Source organism: Andrographis paniculata, unplaced genomic scaffold (assembly GCF_009805555.1).
Source record: "Andrographis paniculata isolate CXL003 unplaced genomic scaffold, ASM980555v1 Contig60END, whole genome shotgun sequence".
Classification (NCBI taxonomy): Eukaryota; Viridiplantae; Streptophyta; class Magnoliopsida; order Lamiales; family Acanthaceae; genus Andrographis; species Andrographis paniculata.
The window spans coordinates 3,783,401-3,808,200 of record NW_026137596.1 but is presented as its reverse complement, the minus strand read 5'-3'; the positions used below and the strand labels follow the sequence as shown (position 1 = coordinate 3,808,200).

The following is a 24,800-nucleotide window of genomic DNA, read 5'->3' as shown; positions in this document are numbered from 1 at the left end:
TGTTATTCGAAAGTTTATGAAAAATATAATTAGTAAATAATTAAAAATATATTAATAAAATTAATTATAATATAATATATATGAAAAATATAATTAGTAAATAATTAAAAATATATTAATAAAATTAATTATAATATAATATATATAATTATAAATAAAAGTTAAGATAATAAAAAAAATTACAAATTATATAATTTAAAATGACATTATATGCGCAAGTAATAAAAATTACTAATATTTTATAAGAGACTATGAATTAAGAGGTAGATGGAGGCCCAAATTGAAGCCCATATGAAATAACAGCTGCTTTATTACAGACGATTCCTGAGATCTTTCCGACCTCTGAAAATGGAGAATGCTCTGAACTTGAGACCCTCCTCTCTACTTACCTCCACACTCCAACCACCATTATGCTCGCGCCACCCCGCCAAATTCACATTTTCGGTACGTTCTTCGCTCCTTACTGCTGTAATTCGCAACGGTTGTTTCTTTTCTTTCGGTTGATTTTGAGTTACTCGAATCTTCCGTGGACAGAAGTTCAAACGCTCGAGCTCGGCGGAGCAGCAGTGCCGAAATAAAGCTTTATCGGTGCGGAACGCTTTCGGTTCGGATGAAAATGGGCAATTCAATGGATTCCCTAATATACCCAACAGGATTTTTATGGAAGAGGTGCATCTATTTTAACTGATATTTTATGTGCATATATATTGTTGATTTTTATGTGTTGTGTTACTAGAGCAATTGAGAATTTAGGTTTATCTACTTTGTGAACTTGATTAATTTTGGTGGATTAGGGTTTACTTTAGTTAGCTTTCAAGAATTGTTTCTCTTGAATTGCTGCACTTGTACATATTGCTATTAAATCCATTTTTTGCCTGATACTTTGTGATCTTTACTAATTTTTTTTTAGATAAGATTGGTGAGCTATTTAGGGATACTTCTCCATGGAGGCTCATTTTATTTAGTGATTTCGTGCAGGTAATTGGAGCTGAATATGGTGAGGGTTTTGAGACATTTAGGCCCGAAGGTCCCCTTAAAGTTGATGTGGTAAGCTTATGGTACCATTCTTTTTCTTGTCTCAATGCTATCTACTACTTTTTCTGGTTTATAATTATTTTTGTATGTGTGTTTTTCAGCATGTGTAGATGTCTTGTGATGAGCACTAATAGTTGGATTCTTGTTGTTTCTAGGACTTTTTAAATGATAGAATGCAAGAAGGATTTCTTCAAAGGATTCGATACTCCATGAAGCCTGATGAAGCCTATGGCCTAATCTTCTCATGGGATAATGTTGTGGTAAAGCTTTTATTATCATCGTAGTTGTTATTATTGTTGTTGCCAGCTTGAACGATCCATAGCCATGTAGACACGTTATTGTTTATTCTTACCTTTGAAAGAAAATGAATTAGTAGCTGGAAGAATAAACAACCATTGTTATGTTACTCTTTTCTGGGTATGAATAAGAGTTGTGATATTCTATTGGATCAAATATGTCACAACAATCATAAAAGTAATAACAGCTGTCAGATTGAAGATTCTAATCTGTTAATGCACCGATATACTGGTGTATGGTTTTATTTGACGGTGGTTTGAAGTGATCTAACCATAGTTTTGCATGAGATTAAATGGTAGATGGAAAATCTGTTGAAGATTGAAATGAGTGTCTGAAAGGAAAAATTTACCTGTTTCTTCAGATTTATTACTCTGAATGAACTGCTCATAATCTTGCTATTGCTGTCTGATATCATGCTTTGCATGTAGCTCCGTGGATTTTCAAGTTTGCCCACATCATTGCCCCATAACAAGGGAATTCTTTATAACTACTGTTAACAATGTTGATTCACGAACTCATTTTAACTGAAAGATCACTACTTGCAACTTAGTGACTTCATAGTTGATTATATTTTTATGACAATAATTATTATATATCATCAGACAATACTGTTGGATCACATGGTTTTGGGTTTTCTTGATCATATGTGAGATTTGCTGGAGACAATAACTAAAAGAAAGCATGATAAGGTGTCTTTTCCCTACATTAGTGACACATGGCATATCGTGTCAGAAAGACTCTTTTGGTTTCATGTCTGGTGCCTTACTGAAGCACATAATTAGATTGTATAGAAACAAAATGCCTGTGCTACTAATAAGTCACAGTGTATTGAAAAGGCCGGAGACATGAGAGCAAATTAACAATTCTCACCATAAGATCTTAGCTGTAATTCAATTTTTAGCATTTATAATAAAGCTGATTTTCCAGATTTCGTTTGCTCCTTTACCGACAATTCTGTAATTTTGTTACAGGCAGATACTAGAGCATTAAAGTTGCAAGCTTGGGAACAGCTTGCATCTGAAGAAGGTACGCAGAGTCTTGTTTTTCTTTTACTGTAGCCGGTTGCTATAAGAACACTATTTAGTTTCACATTGTAAACTCATATTTTCTCTCTTATTCTTTATCTGTGTAGATCACAGATACTCTATTCAATACTCTACAAGTTTCTAGGACATCCTACATTTTTTAGGACAATAAGTAGGCTATGCTTTCTAGGAGAATGAGTATGCTATGCTTTCCCATACACCAATCATAATTATGCAACATATTCCAATACAGTTAACACACATTTTTGCACAGCGAAAACGTCTACTTTATTAGTCTAGATATTACAGGCTTAAATATTTAAGCTATTTTTTGGTTATTAAGTTTTCATCACCAACCCAAGAAAACATGCACACCAAAATTACTCCCATGGAGGTGGAATTCAAAATAGTGTTCATATCTAAATGCATACATGCAAATTTCAAGTTTTAATAATTATATATATATATCTCAAAGCCAAATCATTCCATTTAAACACTCAAATGTATTCATTAATTAATATGTATATATCAAATCACTAATAATCATTTTTTTATACCATCACATCGTTCAAATATTTGAAAAGTGGACCCTATTCCTATTTATGTTTCTGAAATCACACCTCATTTAGTATTTGAACAGTAAACAATTATTAAACCCACAAGATAGCAATACATCTAGATACAACACTGAATGTAGTTTTTCAAATGTGAAAGCACAAGCTGGAGAGGTGGAACTGAACCCACTAGCCTGTATATGATGCTGACTGAACCAGTGTGTGTGACAATCATGAAAAAAAGCTTCAAAAAATATATGGAAATCAAAACAATTTGGAATGAAATTGTGACACTGATGGAGCCTAAGAACTAGATATTTTGTCTGTAGTGGTGCAATTAGATTCGTGTATAGAACAATTTCGAATACACTGTAGATATGATGGGGTACAAAGACTTAACCATATTGATGAGGCACGATAGTCCCTAATCTTTCACTTGCTCGACGGTGCTATTTGTAAAAGGTTACTCCTAGAAATTGAGTGGGCCGAGGTCTGACTAAACAATTTCTCCGTTCTAAAATGCATGAACATGTAAATTGAGCCGTGCAGGCTTTCCAATCTAGTTCGACTGAAGAAGTTAATGATTTGCTTTAATATAAAAGACAAAAAGTCCTGTTGTCTGATTTGTTTTTACACTCCCTTGAGATGATAGTTAACCTGAGACCTCTCGTATCTTGAATATTTCTGCCGATCATTATTAAGTATATATCCTGGTGCAGGAAAGGAGATCCCTGACGATGAAAACGTACAAAGGCTTATGCTGGCTGCAGGTGCCGATCATGTTCTGCACAAGGTCTGGAATTCTGTACTATTTCAATTTCATATATGTTTTACCAGGTTCATTTAGTTTATTAAAACCATCATACTGTATCGAGAACTGAAAGTCTTATAATATTTACCTTGATTGCCTTTTCCAGAAGCCCATGGAGTATGTAAATTTATTATTCACTGTTCCACATGTATATACAGTGATTAATGCTCCCACTTAGTTTTATTGTGCTTTGAGGAAATAAAGCTTTTGTAAGGCGGAAGTTAGTTTCTTGGACGAGCAGTAGGAGCAACTTAATTATCCGAGCAAGCAACAAAATTCACTGTTATAAGAAATGAGTGCCTTCCTTTTGAGTATTAAGTATTATATTACAGGTAGTAGGTATATATAATGTTCTATCCGTGTTGAAAGATAACGTTTTGATCCGATTATACCTCTGATCGTGGCGATACATCAAAGTTCATCATATGAAAATTCCAATACTACCAAATACTTGTTTACATTGGCTATTCTAAGAAAAGTGAAATATTTTAACCTCTCTGCTCGAACATGATGGTAAATATTGTCTTGCCCAAAATTTCAGGTGTTGTTGTGGGGGAAGGCCGAAGATGACATAGATAGATTGAATGCAAGGCTCTCTCAATTATATTACGATAATCTCCTCAAAGTAAGATTGCTCTGTAAATTTAATTTTATTATCTGCAATATATCCTGATTCAGCTGAGCAATGTCACACTCATGCCTTTTATATATATATATATGATTTTATTTAGCTCTCGGAACCTATAGAGGGGCTAAAAGAGTGGTTAGATGCTGTCGCTACGTCTCGCATCCCTTGTGCAGTTGTTTCTAGTCTCGACAGGAAAAATATGGTTAATGCCCTTGAGAGAATGGGGCTGGAAAAGTCTTTTCAGGTTAATTCTGAATTTCATGTCAATATGCAAGATTTGGAACTCTATGAAAAACTGCTAAATGTTTTCGATTTGGGAGTTGCAGGCAATCGTGTCCGAGGAAGATGGAATGGAATCCATAGCCCATAGATTCCTCTCATCATCTGTTAAGGTATGTTTGGCTGCAAAAACCTTGAGCTTGCTCCATACGAAATTTCCTTGCGACTATCATTTGCCAACCTTTTTACAGCTGGACCGAAAACCCTCCAAATGTGTGGTGTTCGAAGACGATCCCAGAGGAATAACTGCAGCTCACAATTGTACAATGATGGCTGTTGCCATGATCGGCGCACATCCAGCGTACCCATTCACCATTCTTAGTTTTTATCTTTCACATTATATTATCGAATGCTGATTATGGCACAAATCCTGAAATTTGCAGGTATGATCTTGGACAGGCAGATCTAACAGTGGCGAGCTTCAACGAGCTTTCGGTGATCAATCTTCGAAGATTGTTTGCCCACAAGGGGTCATCTTTCATGGAGCTGCAGAAACAAGTAGTTGAAAAAAGTCCTCCAAAGAGAAAGCTGACCATTGACACCATCTTCTGAAGAGCTTCTTTGCTCTGCACTTGTATATTTCTTGTAAGTACCCTTCGTCTACACTTTTACTTACATCTATATCTCTAATTTTTATTATTATTTTTTGGGATAAAATAAATAAATGGATTATGCAAATTTTATTTTAGTAAAGTGGAAAGGAAATATGATGTTTCCTTTTAGGATGGCATTTAATTCTTTTCAGATATGTTTCTCCAAGTTCGTTTGGAACTCGTATGATTAGTTTGAGAGTAGGAAATAACCCATCCCATATTTGACTACACATACACATGATATAATTCTATAATTATATGATATTTTATGAATTTTAGCACACTATATAAACTATACAACATCATTGCATCCGTTATCCAATTTTTTTATTCTATGTGGTGACTGATCAAATGATTTGACTCAATCAGCCATGTTGTTTGTAAATAAAAGAGAAAAAAGCCGTCCAAAGTATAAAGTGGAGTTGTTAATGACTCCATTTATGTTGAGGTATTGATTTAAATTTAAGATGACTTGCAAGTAGTTCTAAAATAGATATTATTTGATATTGTTTGGTTTGGTTTTAGTTTTTAGTTTTTATTATTATATTCAAAATTATATTAAAAGAATTATAATATTACTATACTCCTCCCATTCCAGTCGAAAGTATATATTTGAATTTTTATAGGAAATTAAAAAACACACTCTTTGTCCCAACAAGGATGAATTCTTTTGAGGGACACTTATTTTAGGTACATTCATCAGCAAGTTATTAATAATAAATTATAATAAAAAATAGATGAAAAATATATTTGTAATCGAAGAGAGATGGAAATAAGAAGAGAGTAATAATATTTTATTAATTAGTAGAAAAAATTAAGATGATTTTGACATTTTTTTTTTTATTTGTATTTTTATGTGTACGTGAAAAATATATTTATAATTTATTTAAAAGTTAGGTATCATGATATGAGCGTGATTATTTTCATTATAATAAAAAGTAAATATTTTTTAGTGAAAAAAAAAAAAAAAACTTTTGACAGGCAAGTTTATTTTTGATTCAGCTATGATCACACCAGTTGGAAATACTTTATTACTATTATTATTTATTTTTTTACTTGAGATTTCGGTTATCTATTGAATGTAATTTTCTTTAAAAGAACATCAATCAGGGATTCAGGATTATTTCTATATGTGGTTGTTCATCAAATAACTTTTCAGTAACATAATGCTCCATTAATATTACTAAAAATATATAATCTCCATCCCTCCAAAAAATATAGGCTTACTGTGTTTTGCGAGATTTAAAAAATATATATTATATGGATAGTTGGTAAAAAGTAAGGATAAATATATTAGTGTAAAAAGTAGTGACAATTGTGTAATAATAATTAAAAAATAGAATAATTTTATTGTGATATGGTTATTTATGGAAATGAGACTATTGTTTTGGGACGGACAAAAATGGTAAACTAGACTATTGTATTAAGACGGAGGGAGTAGTATTTATGTGACTTAACAAATTATCTATTTCTCTATTTCGGTTTGTGTCGTCACAAAATATTTATTTTTATTTTTTTAAGTAAATGTACAATTTATCTAACATTGCAAATATCTTTCAATTTACAATATTATATTACATTCCAATATAATATATTTACATATAGATAAATATGAATAAGAGAAAGTATATTTTATTAATTCAAAAAAAAATAAAAATACTTGTTTATATTATCATATAATTTTTTATATTTAATTCATAGTAAGAGTGTATTCCATACCACCAAATTATTCTATTATTGTATGATTGCATTCCTTTAAATGTAATAGAATACAATAAATCCGAATGAGTCTGTTTTATCTTGTTTTTTGTTTTTTATTTTTGGTAAAATAATTGTTAATTGTGGGTTTATTTATTTGTAAACAAAGTCATGAATTCGGTTTGTTTACCTAGTCTGTTTTTGGTACAATTTCTTATAAATATATATTTTATTTATTTAAAAATTTAATAATTCAATATAAAATATTACTTATATGAATTTTCATACCTAATGTCGTATAAAAAAAACACTTCCGTCCATAATACCAAGTGAACACACCCGAAAACTATTTATCTTTATAGGCTTCAATTGTTTTATTGTAATCTGAAATTAATTTGAAATAGAGATTTTGAATTTTTACTTAAATAGTATTATGATATAATATTTTATAAAAAAGTAATATATTTTGATTTGAAATCACAATCGAACACACACCAGGGTCTTTTTTATCTACTATTTTTTTAAGGATACTTATGGAACTAAAGATAAAATTGTAAAAAGATAATATTATCACGTTTTACAAAATATACATATTTTTATTTTAATTGTCAAATTACAAAATAATTATTTTATAAAAAAAATTATTTTTTTACAAATAGTTATACTTACTATTATACTCCTTTTATCATGTATAATTATGCTCATTTGATCGAGCACGAATTTTTAAAAAAAATGAATTAAAAAAAAAAATTTTTTTAATAAAAAAATAGAAAAATAATATTTTTATTAAAAAAAAGAATAAATTTGAATGACAATATTTAAAGTACTATCTACTGCACTAATTGGATGAATAAAGTATATTATATATATATATTAATGTATTCTCTCAATCTCAATATAATAGTTTTGTTTACCAACGGAGACAAAAATGTCTTTACCTACGTTTTACTCACTATATTATATTATATTTTTTAAATAATATTTATATGATTTATTTCTTTGTGTTTAGAGAGAAATAGTTCATCTTCCCAAATTCAATTATCTGACTGAAACAAACCAAACAGCTGGAGGATATTTACATGTTATATTCTGATATCCCATTCCCATTTGCTATAGGAGGAAACCTCTCAGAAAATATCTGAGGAACAAGAAACCAGAATCAAACTATGGCGGAATTAGGCCGTCTCTCTCTCTTCTCCTCTCCTGCTCCATTGCTTTCGTCTCCTCCGCCACTTTCTCTTCGCCTCTTCTCTTCTTCCAACCATAAACATGCGGTGCGTCGATGCATTAGCAACAAATTGCCCGGGGGGGAGATCGAATCGAATGGCGCTGGACTTAGGGTTTCAGTCGGAACCTCAAAAAGCAAAATGGAAGAGTACAATCTTGCTATGAAGAAAATGATGAGAAATCCTTACGAATATCATCACGATCTCGGTCGGTATAGCTTTCGTCTTTTTTATTTTATTTTTAAATAAATTATTTATATTAATATCTTCTAGCACTTGTTCGATTCATAGAGTAGTACTGTCTTTCGATTTGGATTAGAAAAATCTTGTGTATGAAATCTCTCGAATACGCTTTTCAGCAAGGTTGCGCACGAGACTTAATTGATTTGTGTATAATTTGGAGAGCACACACATGCTTGAATAGTGAATAGTGAATAGTGAATAGTTAATACACCTTATAGCTGAAAAGGTGGATCTGAACTTTTTCCTTTCACCTTTCCAATGTCCGTTTCTTGTGCTTTCTACTCGATAAAATGTCGACATTTTTTGCAAAGCGTGTGATTACTTTGTGATTTATTTTAATTTATATTTTTGTACCTAGTGGGTTGGATTTGATGTCGAAAACTGTGCAGTTTTTGAATAAGTGAAGATTGTATAATAAAAAGCTGAATTAAATCTCAATATATATATATATATATAACTGTAGAATATATAACTTGGAATGGCGCAGACCCTAATTGTGGCCTTGTGAGTGTTGGTAAAGAGGTGATTCAGTGTATTATGCCTTTTTGTGAAGTTTTACTGTGAGAATGGAAGATTTTGTAGCAGTGCATAGTGTTGTTCCTTTATTATGCCAAATCTCAATATGAAATTGAAGATGTAATGTAATTTATCAGACTATGGTAGATTTAATTCATCACATAACTGTCAAAAGTATTTGGTTTCGAGGGTTAAAGACAAAAAACTATTAATGGCAGAGACATAATCTTAATAGATCCATGCCTTGCTATAAGTTAAGAGTGCGAAGGCGTCGACTATGGAATTTTAATAAGAATTTGGTGGTTTCAGGCATGAACTATACATTGATAACCGATAATCTTATTGTCGGCTCCCAACCTCAGAAAGTTGAAGACATTGATCACTTGAAGGAGGAGCAGAACGTGCAATATGTTCTGAACTTGCAGCAAGACAAAGATGTCGAGTACTGGAACATAGATCTGAATTCCATCGTAAGTAGGTGCAAAGAGCTTGGGATTTGTCACATGAGAAGGCCGGTAAGCTAAATCCTCTTCACATCATAATTGCATCTCATTGCTCAACTGCTTAACCTGTTTTACGATTAATTACGAGTTGAAGAAGTTATTTAATGAATCAATTCGTAATTTCATTCTCAGCGTAAAAAATATTCTTCGGTAACTGGCATGTCTTATTCATATATTGGTTAGAAAGGACACTCTTCTTGAATCCTCAAATTTCGTCGGTTAAATATTACTCTAGTGGTAGTGTGGACGAGATTTTGAAATTTTTGCCTTTGACTTTTACGTATAAAGTAATTGTATGCGCAATGATATCTTTATAATTTAGATAAAAGTTAAAAAAGGGTATTTTGGTATTAGCGAATGATTATTTTTTCTAAAATAGGAAATGATACTTTGAAATGGGATAGTCGAAAACGGTATCATTTTTAGGAAATTGCAAAGTGTTTGTGAGCATGGCAAAATTGTTTATAATCACCTAAGATTTGAAAAGTCTGTAATATTCTTTTCATGATTTAAAAACTAACATTGCACAGAATACAAGAGTCCTATGAAATTTTTAGGGGACTTTGTGCAATATCTTTAAAGACACAAAGAGAGCTTCATGCAGTATGGTTCAGACTTTTCAAACTACGAGTAGATTATAAATAGTTTTTTATATACATATATGCAATTTGACGACACAAAATGAAGTAAGGATTTGATAGAAATATACTAACCGGTATCAGGCGAAAGATTTTGATCCAGATTCGTTGAGAAGTATGTTGCCTGGAGCAGTGGCCTCAGTAGAGTGGGCGATGTCAGAGGGGAATGGGAGAGTATACGTTCACTGTACTGCCGGTTTGGGGAGAGCGCCGGCAGTGGCAATAGCTTACATGTTCTGGTTCTGCAATATGAATGTAAGACCAACAAATTAAATTCGAGAATCTTGTTTTTGCTCGTATGCTATAATTGTGTCGTCCAACATGTCTAGCTGGAGATGGCGTACAGCACGGTGACATCGAAGAGACCGTGCGGGCCTAACCGGAGAGCGATTAGAGGAGCAACGTATGATTTGGCTAAGAGCGAACCTTGGAAGGAGGCGGCTTTTGAGGAGTTGGGAGAAGATGCATTTGAGGATATTGCAGATTGGGAAAGGAATATTATTCAGGATCGTGTTCGAGCCCTCCGATGATGATGTTTGATATCAAAACGCCAGTTCTCAGGTCTTTCTCTCTCTTACTCGCTCTATATATGTATATATATGTGTGTGTGTGTGTGTGTATTATATCATCTTGTGTCTGTTTTTGAGTTGGTTTTGATTTCTTGAATTTTGTGTGGCTTAAAAATTTTGTAGTGCTCTTCGTCGTTAAAATGGGTTAGATGGAATACTGGGTCCTATGATCATTTCCCTCTTTAGTGCTATATTTGGACTCTGGATTTTTAGTATGATTGTAAATTGGGCCTTCGTAGCCTGCCAATAAATGTGGGCCTATAAGTGATGGGCGAACAGGAGGTTTGATACACTCACGTGTGTCTGTAGGAAATGGGCTCAGCATAATATTGGGCGAGGAAGGCCTACTAACATTGCATGTGGCCACAGGCATTCTGAAGCCATGTGGGCCTGTCGGAAATGGATGAGTTCTATATACATGGGAATCATGAAAATGGTCTGAGTGTAGGCATTTGGGCCTATAGGCCCAGCGCAAAGGTATTATTGGACCTGGAAGGCCTGCTAAAATTGTATGGGCCTGCTGGAAATTGGCTGACAAACACCTGATGACACATGGGCCTGTCGGAAATGAGGTGACACTTGAGTTTTCTATTGGGCTTGATACAAATGGGCCGACAAGAGTTGATTTTCAATATAGGCGTGTACGCAAAGTAATAGTACTGGGCCTGAAGAGCCTGTCAACGTTATATGGGCCTGTCGATATGAGCCAACAACTCCTCAATTCTCGAATGGGCCAAATAATCATGATTTCATACGGACCTGTCGGAAATGGGCCCAAAAGAGGTGAATTATAATTTGGGTCTGTCGGCAATGGGCTGACAATAAACATGGTTCATATAGGCCTGTCGGTTATGGGCAGACAACACATAAATTCTGGAATTGAGCCTGTCGGTAATGGGCCAATAAAAGGTGAATTTTAATATGGCCCTGCCGGCGATGAGCCGAAAGCACATAAATTCTCGAATTAAGCCTGTCGGTTATGGGCCAAAAAAAGGTGAATTTTAATATGGACCGTCAGTAATGGGCCGAAAAAACGTGAATTTTAATATGGACCGTTCAGTAATGGGCCGAGAAGAGATCAATTTTCATATGGGCTTGTCTATTATGGGCCGAGAGCACAGAAATTCTCGAATTGGGCTGTCGGTAATGGGCCGACAATAGATGGGTTTTAAATGGGCCTGTCTTTAATAGGCCGACAATAGCCATGGTTCATATAGGCCTGTCGGTTATGGGCCGACAACACAAAAATTCTTGAATTGGGCATGTCGGTAATGGGCCAACAAAAGGCGAATTTTAATATGGCCCTGTCGGTAATGGGCCGACAATAACCATGGTTCATATAGGCCTGTCGGTTATGGGCCGACAACACATAAATTCTCGAATTGGGCCTGTCGGTAATGGGCCGAAAAAAGGTGAATTTTCATATGGACCTTTTAGTCATGGGCTGAGAAGAGATCAATTTTTAATATGGGCTTGTCTGTTATGGGCCGACAGCACAGAAATTCTCGAATTGGGCTGTCGGTAATGGGCCGACAATCGATGGGTTTTAAATGGGCCTGTCTTTAATGGGCCGACAATAACCATGGTTCATATAGGCCTGTCGGTTATGGGCCGACAACACAAAAATTCTTGAATTGGGCCTGTCGGTAAAGGGCCGACAACACAAAATTCTTAAATTGGGCCTGTCCGTAATGGGCCAACAAAAGGCGAATTTTAATATGGCCCTGTCGGTAATGGGCCGACAATAACCATGGTTAATATAGGCCTGTCGGTTATGGGCCGACAACACATAAATTCTCGAATTGGGCCTGTCGGTAATGGGCCGAAAAAAGGTGAATTTTCATATGGACCTTTTAGTCATGGGCCGAGAAGAGATCAATTTTTAATATGGGCTTGTCTGTTATGGGCCGACAGCACAGAAATTCTCGAATTGGGCTGTCGGTAATGGGCCGACAATCGATGGGTTTTAAATGGGCCTGTCTTTAATGGGCCGAAAAGAACCATGGTTCATATAGGCCTGTCGGTTATGGGCCGACAACACAAAAATTCTTGAATTGGGCCTGTCGGTAATGGGCCAACAAAAGGCGAAGTTTAATATGGCCCTGTCGGTAATGGGCCGACAATAACCATGGTTCATATAGGCCTGTCGGTTATGGGCCGACAACACATAAATTCTCGAATTGGGCCTTTCGGTAATGGGCTGAAAAAAGGTGAATTTTCATATGGACCTTTTAGTCATGGGCCGAGAAGAGATCAATTTTTAATATGGGCTTGTCTGTTATGGGCCAACAGCACAGAACTTCTCGAATTGGGCTGTCGGTAATGGGCCGACAATCAATGGGTTTTTAATGGGCCTGTCTTTAATGGGCCGACAATAACCATGGTTCATATAGGCCTGTCGGTTATGGGCCGACAACACAAAAATTCTTGAATTGGGCCTGTCGGTAATGGGCCAACATATGGCGAATTTTCATATGGCCCTGTCGGTTATGGACCGACAACACATAAATTCTTGAATTGGGCCTGTCGGTAATGGGGCGAAAAAAGGTGAATTTTCATATGGACCTTTTAGTCATGGGCCGAGAAGAGATCAATTTTTAATATGGGCTTGTCTGTTATGGGCCGACAGCACAGATTCTCGAATTGGGCTGTCGTTAATGGGCCGACAATAGATGGGTTTTAAATGAGCCGACAATAACCATGGTTCATATAGGCCTGTCGGTTATGGGCCGACAACACAAAAATTCTTGAATTGGGCCTGTCGGTAATGGGCCAACAAAAGGCGGATTTTAATATGGCCCTGTCGGTAATGGGCCGACAATAACCATGGTTCATATAGGCCTGTCGGTTATGGGCCGACAACACATAAATTCTTGAATTGGGCCTGTTGGTAATGGGCCGAAAAAAGGTGAATTTTCATATGGACCTTTTAGTCATGGGCCGAGAAGAGATCAATTTTTAATATGGGCTTGTCTGTTATGGGCCGACAGCACAGAAATTCTCTAATTGGGCTGTCTGTTATGGGCCGACAATTGATGGGTTTAAATGGGCCTGTCTTTAATGGGCCGACAATAACCATGGTTCATATAGGCCTGTCGGTTATGGGCCGACAACACAAAATTTCTTGAATTGGGCCTGTCGGTAATGGGCCAACAAAAGGCGAAGTTTAATATGGCCCTGTCGGTAATGGGCCGAAGCACATAAATTCTCGAATTAAGCCTGTCGGTAATGGGCCGAAAAAGGTGAATTTTACTATAGACCTTTCAATAATGGGCCGACAAGAGATCAATTTTAATATGGGCTTCTGTTATGGGCCGACAACACATAAATTCTCGAATTGGGCTGTCGGTAATGGGCCGACAATAGATGGATTTTAATATGGCCCTGTCGGTAATGGGCTGATAGCACATAAATTCTCGAATTGGGCCTGTTAGTAATGGGCCAGAAGAGGTGAATTTTAATATAGGCCGGTTGGTAATGGGCGGATAAGAGGTGAATTTCAGTATGGGCCTGTCTGTTATGGGCCGACAGCACATAAATTCTCGAATTGAGCCTCTCGCTAATGGGTCGACAAGAGATGAATTTTAGTATGAGCCTGTCGTATATGAGCCGACAGCACATAAATTCTCGAATTGGCCTATCGGTAATAGGCCGACAGTATGAGTTTTTCCGGATGGGCCTCTCCTCCCAGTATTGGGACGGCAAGGGCTGCAGACGTCTCATGGGCTTGTTGGAGACTGGCCGACAGGCAGCTATTGCCACATGGACCTGTCGGAAAGGAGCCGACAGCACATGAATTTTCAATTTAGACCTGTCGACAATGGGCCAACATGATGTAATGCATGGTAACATTGGACTTGTATGGCCTGCCAAACATCACATGAGCCTACCATAGATGGGCCGACAGAACGTAAGCCCGTTATAAATGAGAGCCAATAGAATGTCCCACTGTCGTTTGTGAGCTTATTGGTCTATCCTTCATCCGACAGAATTAACGATATCGTTTGGGCATGTTGGGCTCGGGCCGACAGCTTGTGGGCCTTTTCCGTTGGGTTGACCCGTTGAATGTATGCTATTTATTGTTTCCTTCTAATAATTGTGCTCCTTTTGGGCCTTGTTTTGTCCCTCTGGCTTTTGGGCATTAATTTTCTCTATAATATAGCAATGTCAATTAAAGTTATAACGAAGTACGAACTACTCGATTTAACAACGTTAGTATAAAGTTTCTTAGAAAAACTAGATATTTACAAATTTTCTCTTTTTCAATAAATATATATTTACATACCATTCAGAATTCCACATTTTTTTTCAAAAAGTTAATATATCATAGTAAACTTTGTTATCTAAAACGTGTCCTTATTTATATAAAAAACTATTAATCATTATTAAATTTCTTTTAATCATCTTTATATATTATAAAAAACACTATATATTGAACATTAATTAAAAAATAAAAATAAAAATCTATCTAACTTAGGGTGTGGTTATTTAGGGGATTTTTTCCCCCCCCAAAACATCAATTCAGACACCTATTTTTTATGTTTTAAAAATCAATTGTATATTCAAAACATCATATCAACATCTTGTTTATGTATTCAAAATTTTTATTATTCCAAACCTCCAAACAAACACACCCTAACTCTCAACCATGGCAAGACATTCTATGCACTTTTCAGAACAAAGCTCTGATGAATAAAATGAGATGAGAGTGACTTTACCGGAGATTGCATTTCATTGCCTGCTGATTTGGACGTACAGAATGCATACCCCTCCCTCCTCCTGCTTACTGATTATACTATTCATAACCTTAATTGCTGGCTGCTGTTTCTTACACCCAAACAAACTTAAAAGTCCACAAATCAATTTAAATGAGATTAAAACATCTGCATTGTATGCATGTGGTTGTTCGTACCTGATCATTTGCACCATCCGAAAGAAGAATTCTATCAGCTACCACCATCAACAAGAGCAAAGAGTAGGAGATCAGATCAAGGAAGGTTGAATCATGACAACAACTGAACTAAATTACCAACATTCCCCTGAAGAAACATTACATATTACAAACAAGCAAACAGTTAAGCCAAAGACTCACAAGATTGCAAAATTGGAAATATAAGTAAAGATAAAGAGAGCATTTAATCCCATCTATTCGAACCATTCTACCAATTTTAAATTCAGGTCTCATATGTAGTCTATATTGTAGATAGTTTCTGCCTCCTGAGCCCCAAGATCACAAGACAGGATCTTCATAACAAAGAAATTCCTATCCTGTCATGATAACTTCTTTTGATATATTGCATGAAAGGTATAACTAAATTGGACGGTTCTTTGCTGGGAAGTCTCTAATACCAATCGCAGAATGTGAGAGAGGATCGGGATTAATGGCCATGTCACGATTATTTGGAGGAAAGGAATTGATGCAAGGAGTTTCAAGAAGTAATTGAGAAACGAAGAAAGTGAACGTAGTAATTACATGTATCATACTGAAGCACATACACCACAGGCATTTTCTAATAAATAAAACATCTTATCCTTTTTCACTATATATCATGTTTTCTTTCTGATTAGTCATACAAACATGGAGAAATGAGAATTAAGGTTCTATTCTCTTTCGAGTTTTTTTTTTTTCAAATTTTCTAATATGCAACATCCCAATTCCCAGTAACAATGTACCAATTTTCGATACAAAATATCACATCCAATAACTATGTTATCCAAAAACCAAAACTCAAACACACACACAATATGTATATATACATATATATAACAGAACACACCCTAACATTTATAGGAGAAGGGAATTTACCTGGACAAATTGTGAATGCCGGAGGAGATATAGAAACTGAAAGAAGAAGGGAGATCCTTCTGATATTCTCCAAACTGTGAGCATATATGTATCATGATTTATCCAACCCATCTTATAGGATCAAATTCAGCCTGTATAATAGATGAACACTTTGATTCAATAAAATTTGCAATTTCAGATAATTTGAAGATTGTGTGTGCATAATCTGTAATTTAATCAAGAGTAAGAAAGAGAATGTTGAATGTTAACCAATTATATAAAATCATGCAATGGTTGAACCTCAATTAGGAAAACTTCTAACTACTTCACCTTACATGTAACTCTTGATAATTTTAATGCAAAGGCATGGTGTTTGAAGCAGAAGGATTCTTTGTAGATCAAGCATTTTAACTGAGGAAAACGGATTATGCAAATTTGCTAGATTTTGCTTCAATACAGGAAAGTACAGAATTTAAATGGCAGAGAACAGATTATTGCATCACGGAAAGCATCATACATTAGTTCAGATAAGATCGGAGTTTTTCATCTGCATCAAAACCGCCATTGAAGCAACGCAGTGTTCTATCTGCAGAGGTAATGCAACAAAACAAAACAGCATAATAAAAGTATAAAACAGCAGATTGGTTCAGAGTTCGCCGTATTACAGATCTCGAACTCATATATATGCATGTATCGATTATTGCATCAAACATGTTCGTCGGCATGAATACAGATTTCTTAGGAACTAAGGATGTCGAATGACAAGAAATTAACTACTACTGAACACGAAGATGAAATATAAAGTAAATAAACACTGCATCAATGCTCGATTATTACCAATTTTCACCTCTCTTCTTCGATGCCTTCGTTCGGAACTCGAATGGAGTTCCAGGAGTCGGAAGTCGTATTAATCCGCACGCTTCCGTTACTCGGACTACACCTTGTCGCTCTCCACACCGCCGCCGGCCATACGACTGCAAATAGCATCCGCATTACTGCTCTCAACCCTAGAATATATATATATATATGAAATTTTGATCAAGTTGGATAAAATTGGTGTTATATTTTTAAAATCAATGGTATGTATAATTACAGTTAAGTGATTAAAACATATGGATAATGTATTCAATCATAAAAGAGTATGATGAAAAAGATACCTAAATCTTCAATCCGGTATATATTTATCTGAAAAAAATATCAGAGCATGGATGATGATTGATGTATATTAATCAGATTACAATTTGGTTTTCAGTAACTTTTTTATTGCCTTTTTCGCCTATTTCAGCTGTTTTAATATGATACTCCTGGTGTGTTGAAGAGATTAAATTGAATAGACTGTCACTCAATACTGTGCATATTTCTTGTCGATAACTCGTTTTAGATAACATTTGTGTTTGTGTAAGATAATTTCAGGATGAGTGACAAGTCATCTTGGTGCGCCTAGTGAGAATAGCGCAAGTCATCTTGGTGCATACATTTTTATGGACTATGTATTCGCAACAATTTTAAATTTTAAACCATTTATAGAAGTTAAATGTAAAATTAAATTTTAATAAATAAAAAAAGAAAATTATACTTTTGTTTTAAAAAATTATCGAATAGTAAAATTTATAAATAAATAGAGTTATATTGTTATTAATTTTCTAAGAGCATAATAATGTGTACTTTTATAATATTTTATTTAATTTTTACTATTCATTCAAATTGTTTTTTAAAAAAACATCAATTATGAATCCCGTTATGATCCACCCACATCCATGATTGGGATCCGAGTTCATTTTTGTATGGTTCTAGAAATTAAAGGTATTTTTTTTATTTTTGTATGATTACTTTTAAAGAGATAATTGGAGTGAGATAAACAAAAATAGTAAAAAATATTGTTGATATTTTTCACAACAAGAGTAATTTGAGTTGGGACGGAGAGAATAATATTTTAATTAATTATATTTATTTTATATATGTATATATTTGTTTAAATAACAATACATTATACATATATATATATATATATATAGAAAGCCTCAGCAACCTGGAAAAATGAGAGAAGATGGACAAAGCCATTTACACAATAAACCAACCTGGTGATGGATTGAGTCTGTGCTTCGCTTCCACAGTTCTAACCTACAAAACGTCGCCTGCCTTGCCTTTCCTTTAACTTCCGGCCAGTCGAGACGACGCTGCTCGCATCGTCGCAAGCTGTGTTTGCCGCCGGCCTAAATTAAAACCTACGGCTATCCATACAAAACAAACCTGGATGAACAAACAAGCTTCTATTAGTTTATCTAGACTTCATTTGCCGCAAGAAGTAGCAATCGAATCAAAAACTAAAACCAAAACCAATGCGTACAGGCAATGCAAACAGCGAGGTTGCGGATGCTTTGCCATTTAAAGTGCTGAAAAGTAACTTGTACAGCCCGGCTGCAGACGCGTCCCCAAGCCTTTGCACGATGACATCTATGCATACCTGCACCGACACAATTTTGACAGTAAATAATGCATAACATATAGATAGATAGATAGATAGATAATATTGATGTATACACAATATATCTGCCCTTTTGTTGTTTATTTGGATTTTGGTTTTGGCTTTTTATCAGAACAATGATTCGGATGTGATGTATTTTGAGGAAAAAGGTAGTACTCCTTCTGTCGTTAAAATATATGCTCAAATGTTTGGGCATGATTTTAGTAAAAAAGTACAAAAATAATATAATTTTATATTAAAAATAAAATGAGAAGATTTTTTTCTAGTAATTCTAAGAAAAAAAAAGTGAGCATGAATTTGAAAGACAAATATAATATATTTTTATAGAAAATCTTAAAGAGTGCATTTAGTAAAGAAACTTTAAAAAAGGAAAAAATATTTATCAAAAGCTTTCCACTTAAAACTATTAAATCAAACATTTGATTTTCATTTAAAATATTACATCTAATACTTAATTTTTCATTCAAATTTTTACTATTAAGAAATATCAAAACATATCAAGGCAGAGTTAGGAGTGCATAAAACCTTTGCTTTATACTTCTCGTCTTGTGTGACAACAGTAAAAAGTAGTTCTCGCCCGGGCCTTGCAACAACATACATAACCACCTGGCAAGAAAAAGAGAGCAGAAATCAAGGGATGCAACATATGTTTTAGTTCAGTTGGGGATTCCAAATTAGGCCATAAATGAAATCAAACCTTCCGAAGAGTTTCAGATATTGCAACAGCTATCCACGATGGCCATACAGCTAGAGCAACCAGATTTAGAAACCCAACAAACGGTAAAGAGCAAATAGCTATGGTGACCCCAGCCGTAGTGAGGATGCGCCCCTGCCAGAAAAACATATTTTCTGAAAATATTCCTTTGGAGGTGACTATAGTGAGCATCAACGAAAATGAATCAAACACAACTGCACAAATATTGACAACTACATAAAAACTTTTCATAACCACCCCCCAATCCCCCCACCACAAAAAAAAAAAAAAAAAAAAAAGAAAAAAGGGAAGATTGTCGAGGAAATGGAAATGTAGAAGTTTTCATAATGTAAGTTTCCAAATCAGTTGAAGGCATCAGCCACTCCATATGTCCGGCCTAATCCTTACTGTTAGAGTAAGTTGTCCGCTGAGGATGAAAACAGCAATAACACTGTTGATTTGTGCAAACAATTTTCTTCTACCAACAGGACTTGCAACTGCATCGGCAATAATAGTTACTTTCTGCAGTAAAATGGGGAGATAGAATAAGTAAGTTGGCGACTACAGTCTAAATGCCTTTTAAGTCAAAGTTACAGACTGATTTGAGCGTTCGAAGCCTAGAATCATGCTCCATTATACACGCATAATGATAATGCTTCTATAGTTTAAGTCCCACATACATAATTCAAACATAATATTGCTTGCTTCACATTGCATCCAAGTCTTTCCTAAGATAATGTACAGAACTAAGGCTACATCAGTTGAAGATAATGTAATAAAAAAACCGAACACTCTTAGCATATTTACTAGTGCGTAGCATTTTTGTATCATGATATATTTGTGTACTTATAATGATTCAGTATAACCAATGTGGAACAAACCTACCAATGCATTCTCACCTGGAAGTAGAAGAAAGAGGATATCACTGCACTTAACCATAGAAATAGAGCAACTTGTAATAAATAACTTGAAGATAATATAAGCTGCAGTCCCTCGAAAATGACCCAGATCTGATGTTTTCCTGTAGTTCTGGGTGAAGACGTTTTTATAGAAGTTTCATTTTGCCCATCATCTCCATTGGTATGATCAGGATCACTTTTTCTACAAGAACGAAGAAGCAATTAAAGTTAACATTAGACATGAATCCTATCCAATAATTTTTCCTCAAAAAATTTAATCCACGCACATATGAATAATTTTAAGTTAATATATAGATATATACGTAAGTACATTATAGCCTAAAGCAAAGAAATGAGGATCTCGTCTAGACATGGTTTCAAGCCCAACAAAATGTGGTGAAAAAAATAAATAAATCTATATTTGGTAATTCCCTACACTATGACCATATTGAAGTTCAATACTGAGACAAATTGTAAAGTTGCTTGTCAATTTAGGCAGAGAAATACATGCAAATGATGGTGTGCATACAATCCAATAAAGAAATGGATCAAGGATTCAAGATCCAAATAGAATTCCAATAAAATTTATTTATAAAGAATATAATTACTAAACCCAATCATTCCTTGAAACTTTCTTCATCAGTCTTCAGATAACATATCCAGACAAAAACCAAAAAAGAAAAAAAAAAAGGCAATTATAATTATAGCAATGAACATAAACTATGAAACATGGAGATAAAAATATAAGACCTGATGGGAGTCAATTCTTCTGGATGCTGAGGAATCTCCTTGTGTATACCTTTTGAAGATTGTGCGGCAAATTCTAACAAGAGTGCAGAAAAAAGCAGCAAATCTACAAAAAGCAAAACAACAAATTCACAGTCACAAAACAAATAAGTGAGAGAAAGAGAGAGGACGGTATATATAGAAGGCATACATGGGCCTAACCAAGCCATTCCTGTGGCAAAGAGCGAGCCGAAAAGTTGCCCTAGTGTCGCTCCAGCACCAATAAATCCAAAGAGTCTTGAACCTGACTGAATTCAAGAAAGTCATTGTGCACGTAATCCCACTAGGACATTAGAAGTTAGAACAAGATGCATAATCCCAATCCTAGTCTACTGCATGTTAAAACTAAGACTCCGGAAAACAATGGTTTGAGTTTAGCTAATTCTTGCCCTCTGTTCAACTAAATCAAGAATAAATTCTCACAGAAATAGATAGCACACCAACCTCGCTATCTGTCACGTCAATCACCCTCGCCCATGTAGAGGAGATTGTTATAAGATTAAGCAACGCAACCTGCTGACAACAAAGTACAAAAGGAAACTACAAAATTATTTCGGAGGAAACTACAGATGCTGATGCCATCTCAAAGCAAAAGCATAAGTTTACCCAAAGAAACATCGATATCCTCACTACAATGTAAAGCCACCCATGAGTCTTCCACACATCTGAGCTAGCTGAAGCAGTCTGGTTAACTGCAAGCTTCAGCTCATGTTTTACAATGGAGTTAACTCGATCGGTTTCCTGCACAAACATATGTTCCAACAAAATTATATAAACATATAACAGAAAACTCATAGAGCCTGAAAACATGATGCACTTGCCTTGGTGTTCACTGATGAATTGTCAGGTGTCGACAATACCCACAGAATGAAGAAGAGAACAAGGGACAAGCTAAAAAACCGATGTATCAACACCAAAGCCTGTCAAATTTTCCAAATGTAAGGTTTCATAAATGGAGAGCAAAGAGTAATGTAGATTTTCAGAATACGTACAAATGAAAATTCAATTTACAATCATCAATTCGTAGATAAACCAATTTTACAATGAAATTGAAAGTCATCACTGCAACATAATTTCCTCAAAAATTCATACGATTCATACCTTTCCTTTGGACAGATTAGGTCGTGAGAAAATGAGAGTGGAAACGGGGGCAGCAACCAACGTTAGGCACAAAGAACCAACGAAAAGCACCGGAAGATTCTCCAACCCTAGCGAAATCGCGCCTTCATCTCGCAACGGAAGAACCACGAAATAGGCGCTCAGAATCTGCACCGAATGTCCAGAGCTTAGAAACACAGTAATCCATTCAGTGATACACATTCAAACAAAAATTTCAAGTCGAATTGGCTTACGAAGAAGAACGAAGAGGCGGATGAAATCAATGCAGATATCTCGTGAGGGTAAACAGTAACGAATATCGACACGATCGATTCCACGCGGGATTTATCAATAATCATCGTAATTCCTGAATTCGTCAACTCTTCTGAAATCTGCGCAAGCGGAATCTCTGGAGGTGATGACGAATTGCATGGAGACAAGGAATGATCGGAGGAGCGAATGAATCTGCAACCTCGATCGGTCGGCTTGAAGATGAACGTCAAAACGGGAGACCGGCAAGAAGAATGCGTATTTTCCCTTGGGTCCTCAAAGGTTCTCTTATTTATAATTTCACCCACTTGTATTTTCCTATTAACCTTTTTATTTTGTTGTTCGAGCCAAGTGTGGTTACAGTTCGAATGTGTTTGTTTGGCCGTTAGAATTTTGAATTGGGATTTGAATAGTAAAATTTTTGAATTTGAATAGTTGTATAATGTGATATAAATAGGCGTTGATGTAATATTTTGAATGTAAAATTAATTTTTAATATAATATAATAAATAAAAAATAGGTGTTTTATTTAATATTTTTGGGGAAAAAATAGAATGATTAGTAGAAATCCAAACAAACACACCCTTCATATATTTGTAAACAGACAATTATGTATTCAAACAGAGCTGAACAATATTCAAAATTGCCTATAGTACTCGAATTCAAATTTTCGATTAATCATCGTATTTGCAAATTATTTGAATTGAGTTCAATTCATTAAAAAGTAAATAAATTTTCAATTAATTAAAAATATATGTAAATATTTCAAGTTAAACCTAACGGTATTTAAATTTTATTTTAAAATTAAATTTGAAATTAAAAAGTAAATAAATCCATTATTTAAAAATTATACTTCTTTCTTTTTGATTAAAAACAGCATAAATTAATAAATTATTAATAATAAGATATAATTTTGAGTCAGATAACTCATTTTGTTAGGAATTTAGATAGTGTAGATAATAAACTATTAATAATTTATTTTATCATTTTTTTATATGAATAGTATTATTGATATTTTAAATATTTTTAATATTATATTTCGACAAAATAGTATACAATATGTATATTATTTTATAAATAATAAAAATTTATATAATATAAATAAATAAAAAATTGATAAGTTTTAAATATAAACAAAAATATTTGTTATTGAAAAGAGAAACATATTTGTTAAATATGGTATAGAAAAGATCATTATAGGATGAATAAAAAAAAAAAAAAAAAACGAATTATCAATGGACGAAACGGATAGAGTATATTAATACAAGGGTAAATTATATAACACGATCTTTGAATAAAAATGCATCAAATATTAAAATTTATATGAACACCATTCTTATCCAAAAATAATATTTTGTTTTAAATAAAAATTTAAATTACGCAATATCTTAAATAATGTTTTAAAATAAAATAAGTAAATAATTTTTATAAAAATCAGATAACAATTTGTCTTAAAAAACTATAAAAATAAAGAATTAATAAATTATTTATTTATATATTTTATTCAAAAAAATATTTAAAATATTTTTGTATTTTTTATTTATATAAAATTTGTGTAATTTATGTCCTTATTTAGAATCAAATATCAATTTTGGATAATAAAGATGTTTGTTAAAAAGAATTTCACACAATAAATAAAAACCACAGTATTTTATATTTTGTATATTTTCACTAAAACATGAGATAGTGCTATATAATTTATATAATTTACACTTAATACAAATATATCCGAAAATGAAGGGTGGGCCCTTATTATTTAAATGGCCCCACCAGTCATTTAATGCCACAATAATTATGAGCTGCATCAAAACTTTGGCAGTTTGTTCGCTCCATTAAAATCTTAAATACAGTAACAACAGTTCTAAACACCTCAAAGAATTTTGTGTTTTTACGTTAAATTTTCTGGTATTTTATTATTTTGAAAGTCTTGATTTAAAATATATATATATATAATTTCTTTTCTCACAAAATATTTTATTAAATATTATTTTAATGTCAAATTCAAAATAATTTTTTTCAAATTCTCCCAAAAGAAACACACAATTTTTAAAATACTTTAATATATATTAAATTAAATTTTAAAATAAATATATTATTTGTTGCATCCAAATTTAAAATACTTTTTTTTTCTATCTGTTTCATTCAAAAATATTTTTTTTTATTTTAAT

The 24,800-nt window shown here is 33.8% G+C and overlaps 3 protein-coding genes across 16 annotated transcripts; 2 read left to right on the top strand and 1 right to left on the bottom strand.

The window, feature by feature from the left end:
* The first annotated feature begins 301 nt into the window (after positions 1-301).
* Positions 302-5,351, top strand: LOC127259242 (5-amino-6-(5-phospho-D-ribitylamino)uracil phosphatase, chloroplastic). Of its 2 annotated transcripts, none has more exons than XM_051286428.1 (11): positions 302-444; positions 535-669; positions 979-1,047; positions 1,191-1,295; positions 2,304-2,358; positions 3,631-3,704; positions 4,264-4,347; positions 4,454-4,594; positions 4,677-4,742; positions 4,821-4,930; positions 5,013-5,351. In XM_051286428.1, the coding sequence occupies exons 1-11, from the start codon at positions 349-351 to the stop codon at positions 5,179-5,181; spliced, it is 1,104 nt and encodes a 367-aa protein (XP_051142385.1). In that variant the 5' UTR covers positions 302-348; the 3' UTR covers positions 5,182-5,351. The 2 variants fall into 2 exon arrangements, with proteins under 2 accessions (XP_051142385.1, XP_051142386.1); XM_051286429.1 differs by having other exon boundaries at positions 324-444; positions 538-669.
* A 2,630-nt stretch (positions 5,352-7,981) lies between these two features.
* On the top strand, positions 7,982-11,534 carry LOC127259632 (phosphoglucan phosphatase LSF2, chloroplastic). 3 transcript variants are annotated; one of them, XM_051287095.1, is made up of 5 exons: positions 7,982-8,354; positions 9,215-9,420; positions 10,131-10,301; positions 10,376-10,607; positions 10,925-11,534. In XM_051287095.1, the coding sequence occupies exons 1-4, from the start codon at positions 8,087-8,089 to the stop codon at positions 10,574-10,576; spliced, it is 846 nt and encodes a 281-aa protein (XP_051143052.1). In that variant the 5' UTR covers positions 7,982-8,086; the 3' UTR covers positions 10,577-10,607; positions 10,925-11,534. The 3 variants fall into 3 exon arrangements, with proteins under 3 accessions (XP_051143052.1, XP_051143053.1, XP_051143051.1); XM_051287096.1 differs by lacking the exon at positions 10,925-11,534 and adding an exon at positions 10,739-10,896; XM_051287094.1 differs by lacking the exon at positions 10,925-11,534 and having other exon boundaries at positions 10,376-10,896.
* Positions 11,535-13,967: 2,433 nt separating this feature from the next.
* LOC127259631 (uncharacterized) lies at positions 13,968-22,901 on the bottom strand. 11 transcript variants are annotated; one of them, XM_051287084.1, is made up of 18 exons: positions 22,617-22,901; positions 22,366-22,530; positions 22,086-22,184; positions 21,871-22,005; positions 21,709-21,780; positions 21,416-21,512; positions 21,229-21,331; positions 20,479-20,680; positions 19,988-20,101; positions 19,583-19,714; positions 19,411-19,491; positions 18,748-18,864; positions 18,479-18,650; positions 17,238-17,407; positions 16,918-16,986; positions 16,422-16,552; positions 15,334-15,654; positions 13,968-14,766 (listed from the first exon to the last, which is right to left on the bottom strand). In XM_051287084.1, the coding sequence occupies exons 1-13, from the start codon at positions 22,719-22,721 to the stop codon at positions 18,552-18,554; spliced, it is 1,521 nt and encodes a 506-aa protein (XP_051143041.1). In that variant the 5' UTR covers positions 22,722-22,901; the 3' UTR covers positions 13,968-14,766; positions 15,334-15,654; positions 16,422-16,552; positions 16,918-16,986; positions 17,238-17,407; positions 18,479-18,551. The 11 variants fall into 11 exon arrangements, with proteins under 11 accessions (XP_051143041.1, XP_051143042.1, XP_051143045.1 ...); XM_051287085.1 differs by lacking the exon at positions 13,968-14,766 and adding an exon at positions 17,558-17,585 and having other exon boundaries at positions 15,174-15,654; XM_051287088.1 differs by lacking the exon at positions 13,968-14,766 and having other exon boundaries at positions 15,174-15,458; positions 15,528-15,654.
* Between the last annotated feature and the right edge of the window lie 1,899 nt (positions 22,902-24,800).

Excerpts from the sequence above, each read along its gene's own strand:
- LOC127259242 (XM_051286428.1), top strand. The coding sequence starts at position 349 with ATGGAGAATGCTCTGAACTTGAGACCCTCCTCTCTACTTACCTCCACA. Across the intron at positions 1,048-1,190 it reads GTCCCCTTAAAGTTGATGTG|GACTTTTTAAATGATAGAAT; the intron begins GTAAGCTTATGG and ends TGTTGTTTCTAG. Across the intron at positions 2,359-3,630 it reads ACAGCTTGCATCTGAAGAAG|GAAAGGAGATCCCTGACGAT; the intron begins GTACGCAGAGTC and ends ATCCTGGTGCAG.
- LOC127259631 (XM_051287084.1), bottom strand. The coding sequence starts at position 22,721 with ATGATTATTGATAAATCCCGCGTGGAATCGATCGTGTCGATATTCGTT. Across the intron at positions 22,531-22,616 it reads CCGCCTCTTCGTTCTTCTTC|ATTCTGAGCGCCTATTTCGT; the intron begins GTAAGCCAATTC and ends CATTCGGTGCAG. Across the intron at positions 18,865-19,410 it reads ACGAGAAGTATAAAGCAAAG|GTATGCATAGATGTCATCGT; the intron begins GTTTTATGCACT and ends GTGTCGGTGCAG.
- LOC127259632 (XM_051287095.1), top strand. The coding sequence starts at position 8,087 with ATGGCGGAATTAGGCCGTCTCTCTCTCTTCTCCTCTCCTGCTCCATTG. Across the intron at positions 8,355-9,214 it reads CGAATATCATCACGATCTCG|GCATGAACTATACATTGATA; the intron begins GTCGGTATAGCT and ends TGGTGGTTTCAG. Across the intron at positions 9,421-10,130 it reads TTTGTCACATGAGAAGGCCG|GCGAAAGATTTTGATCCAGA; the intron begins GTAAGCTAAATC and ends AACCGGTATCAG.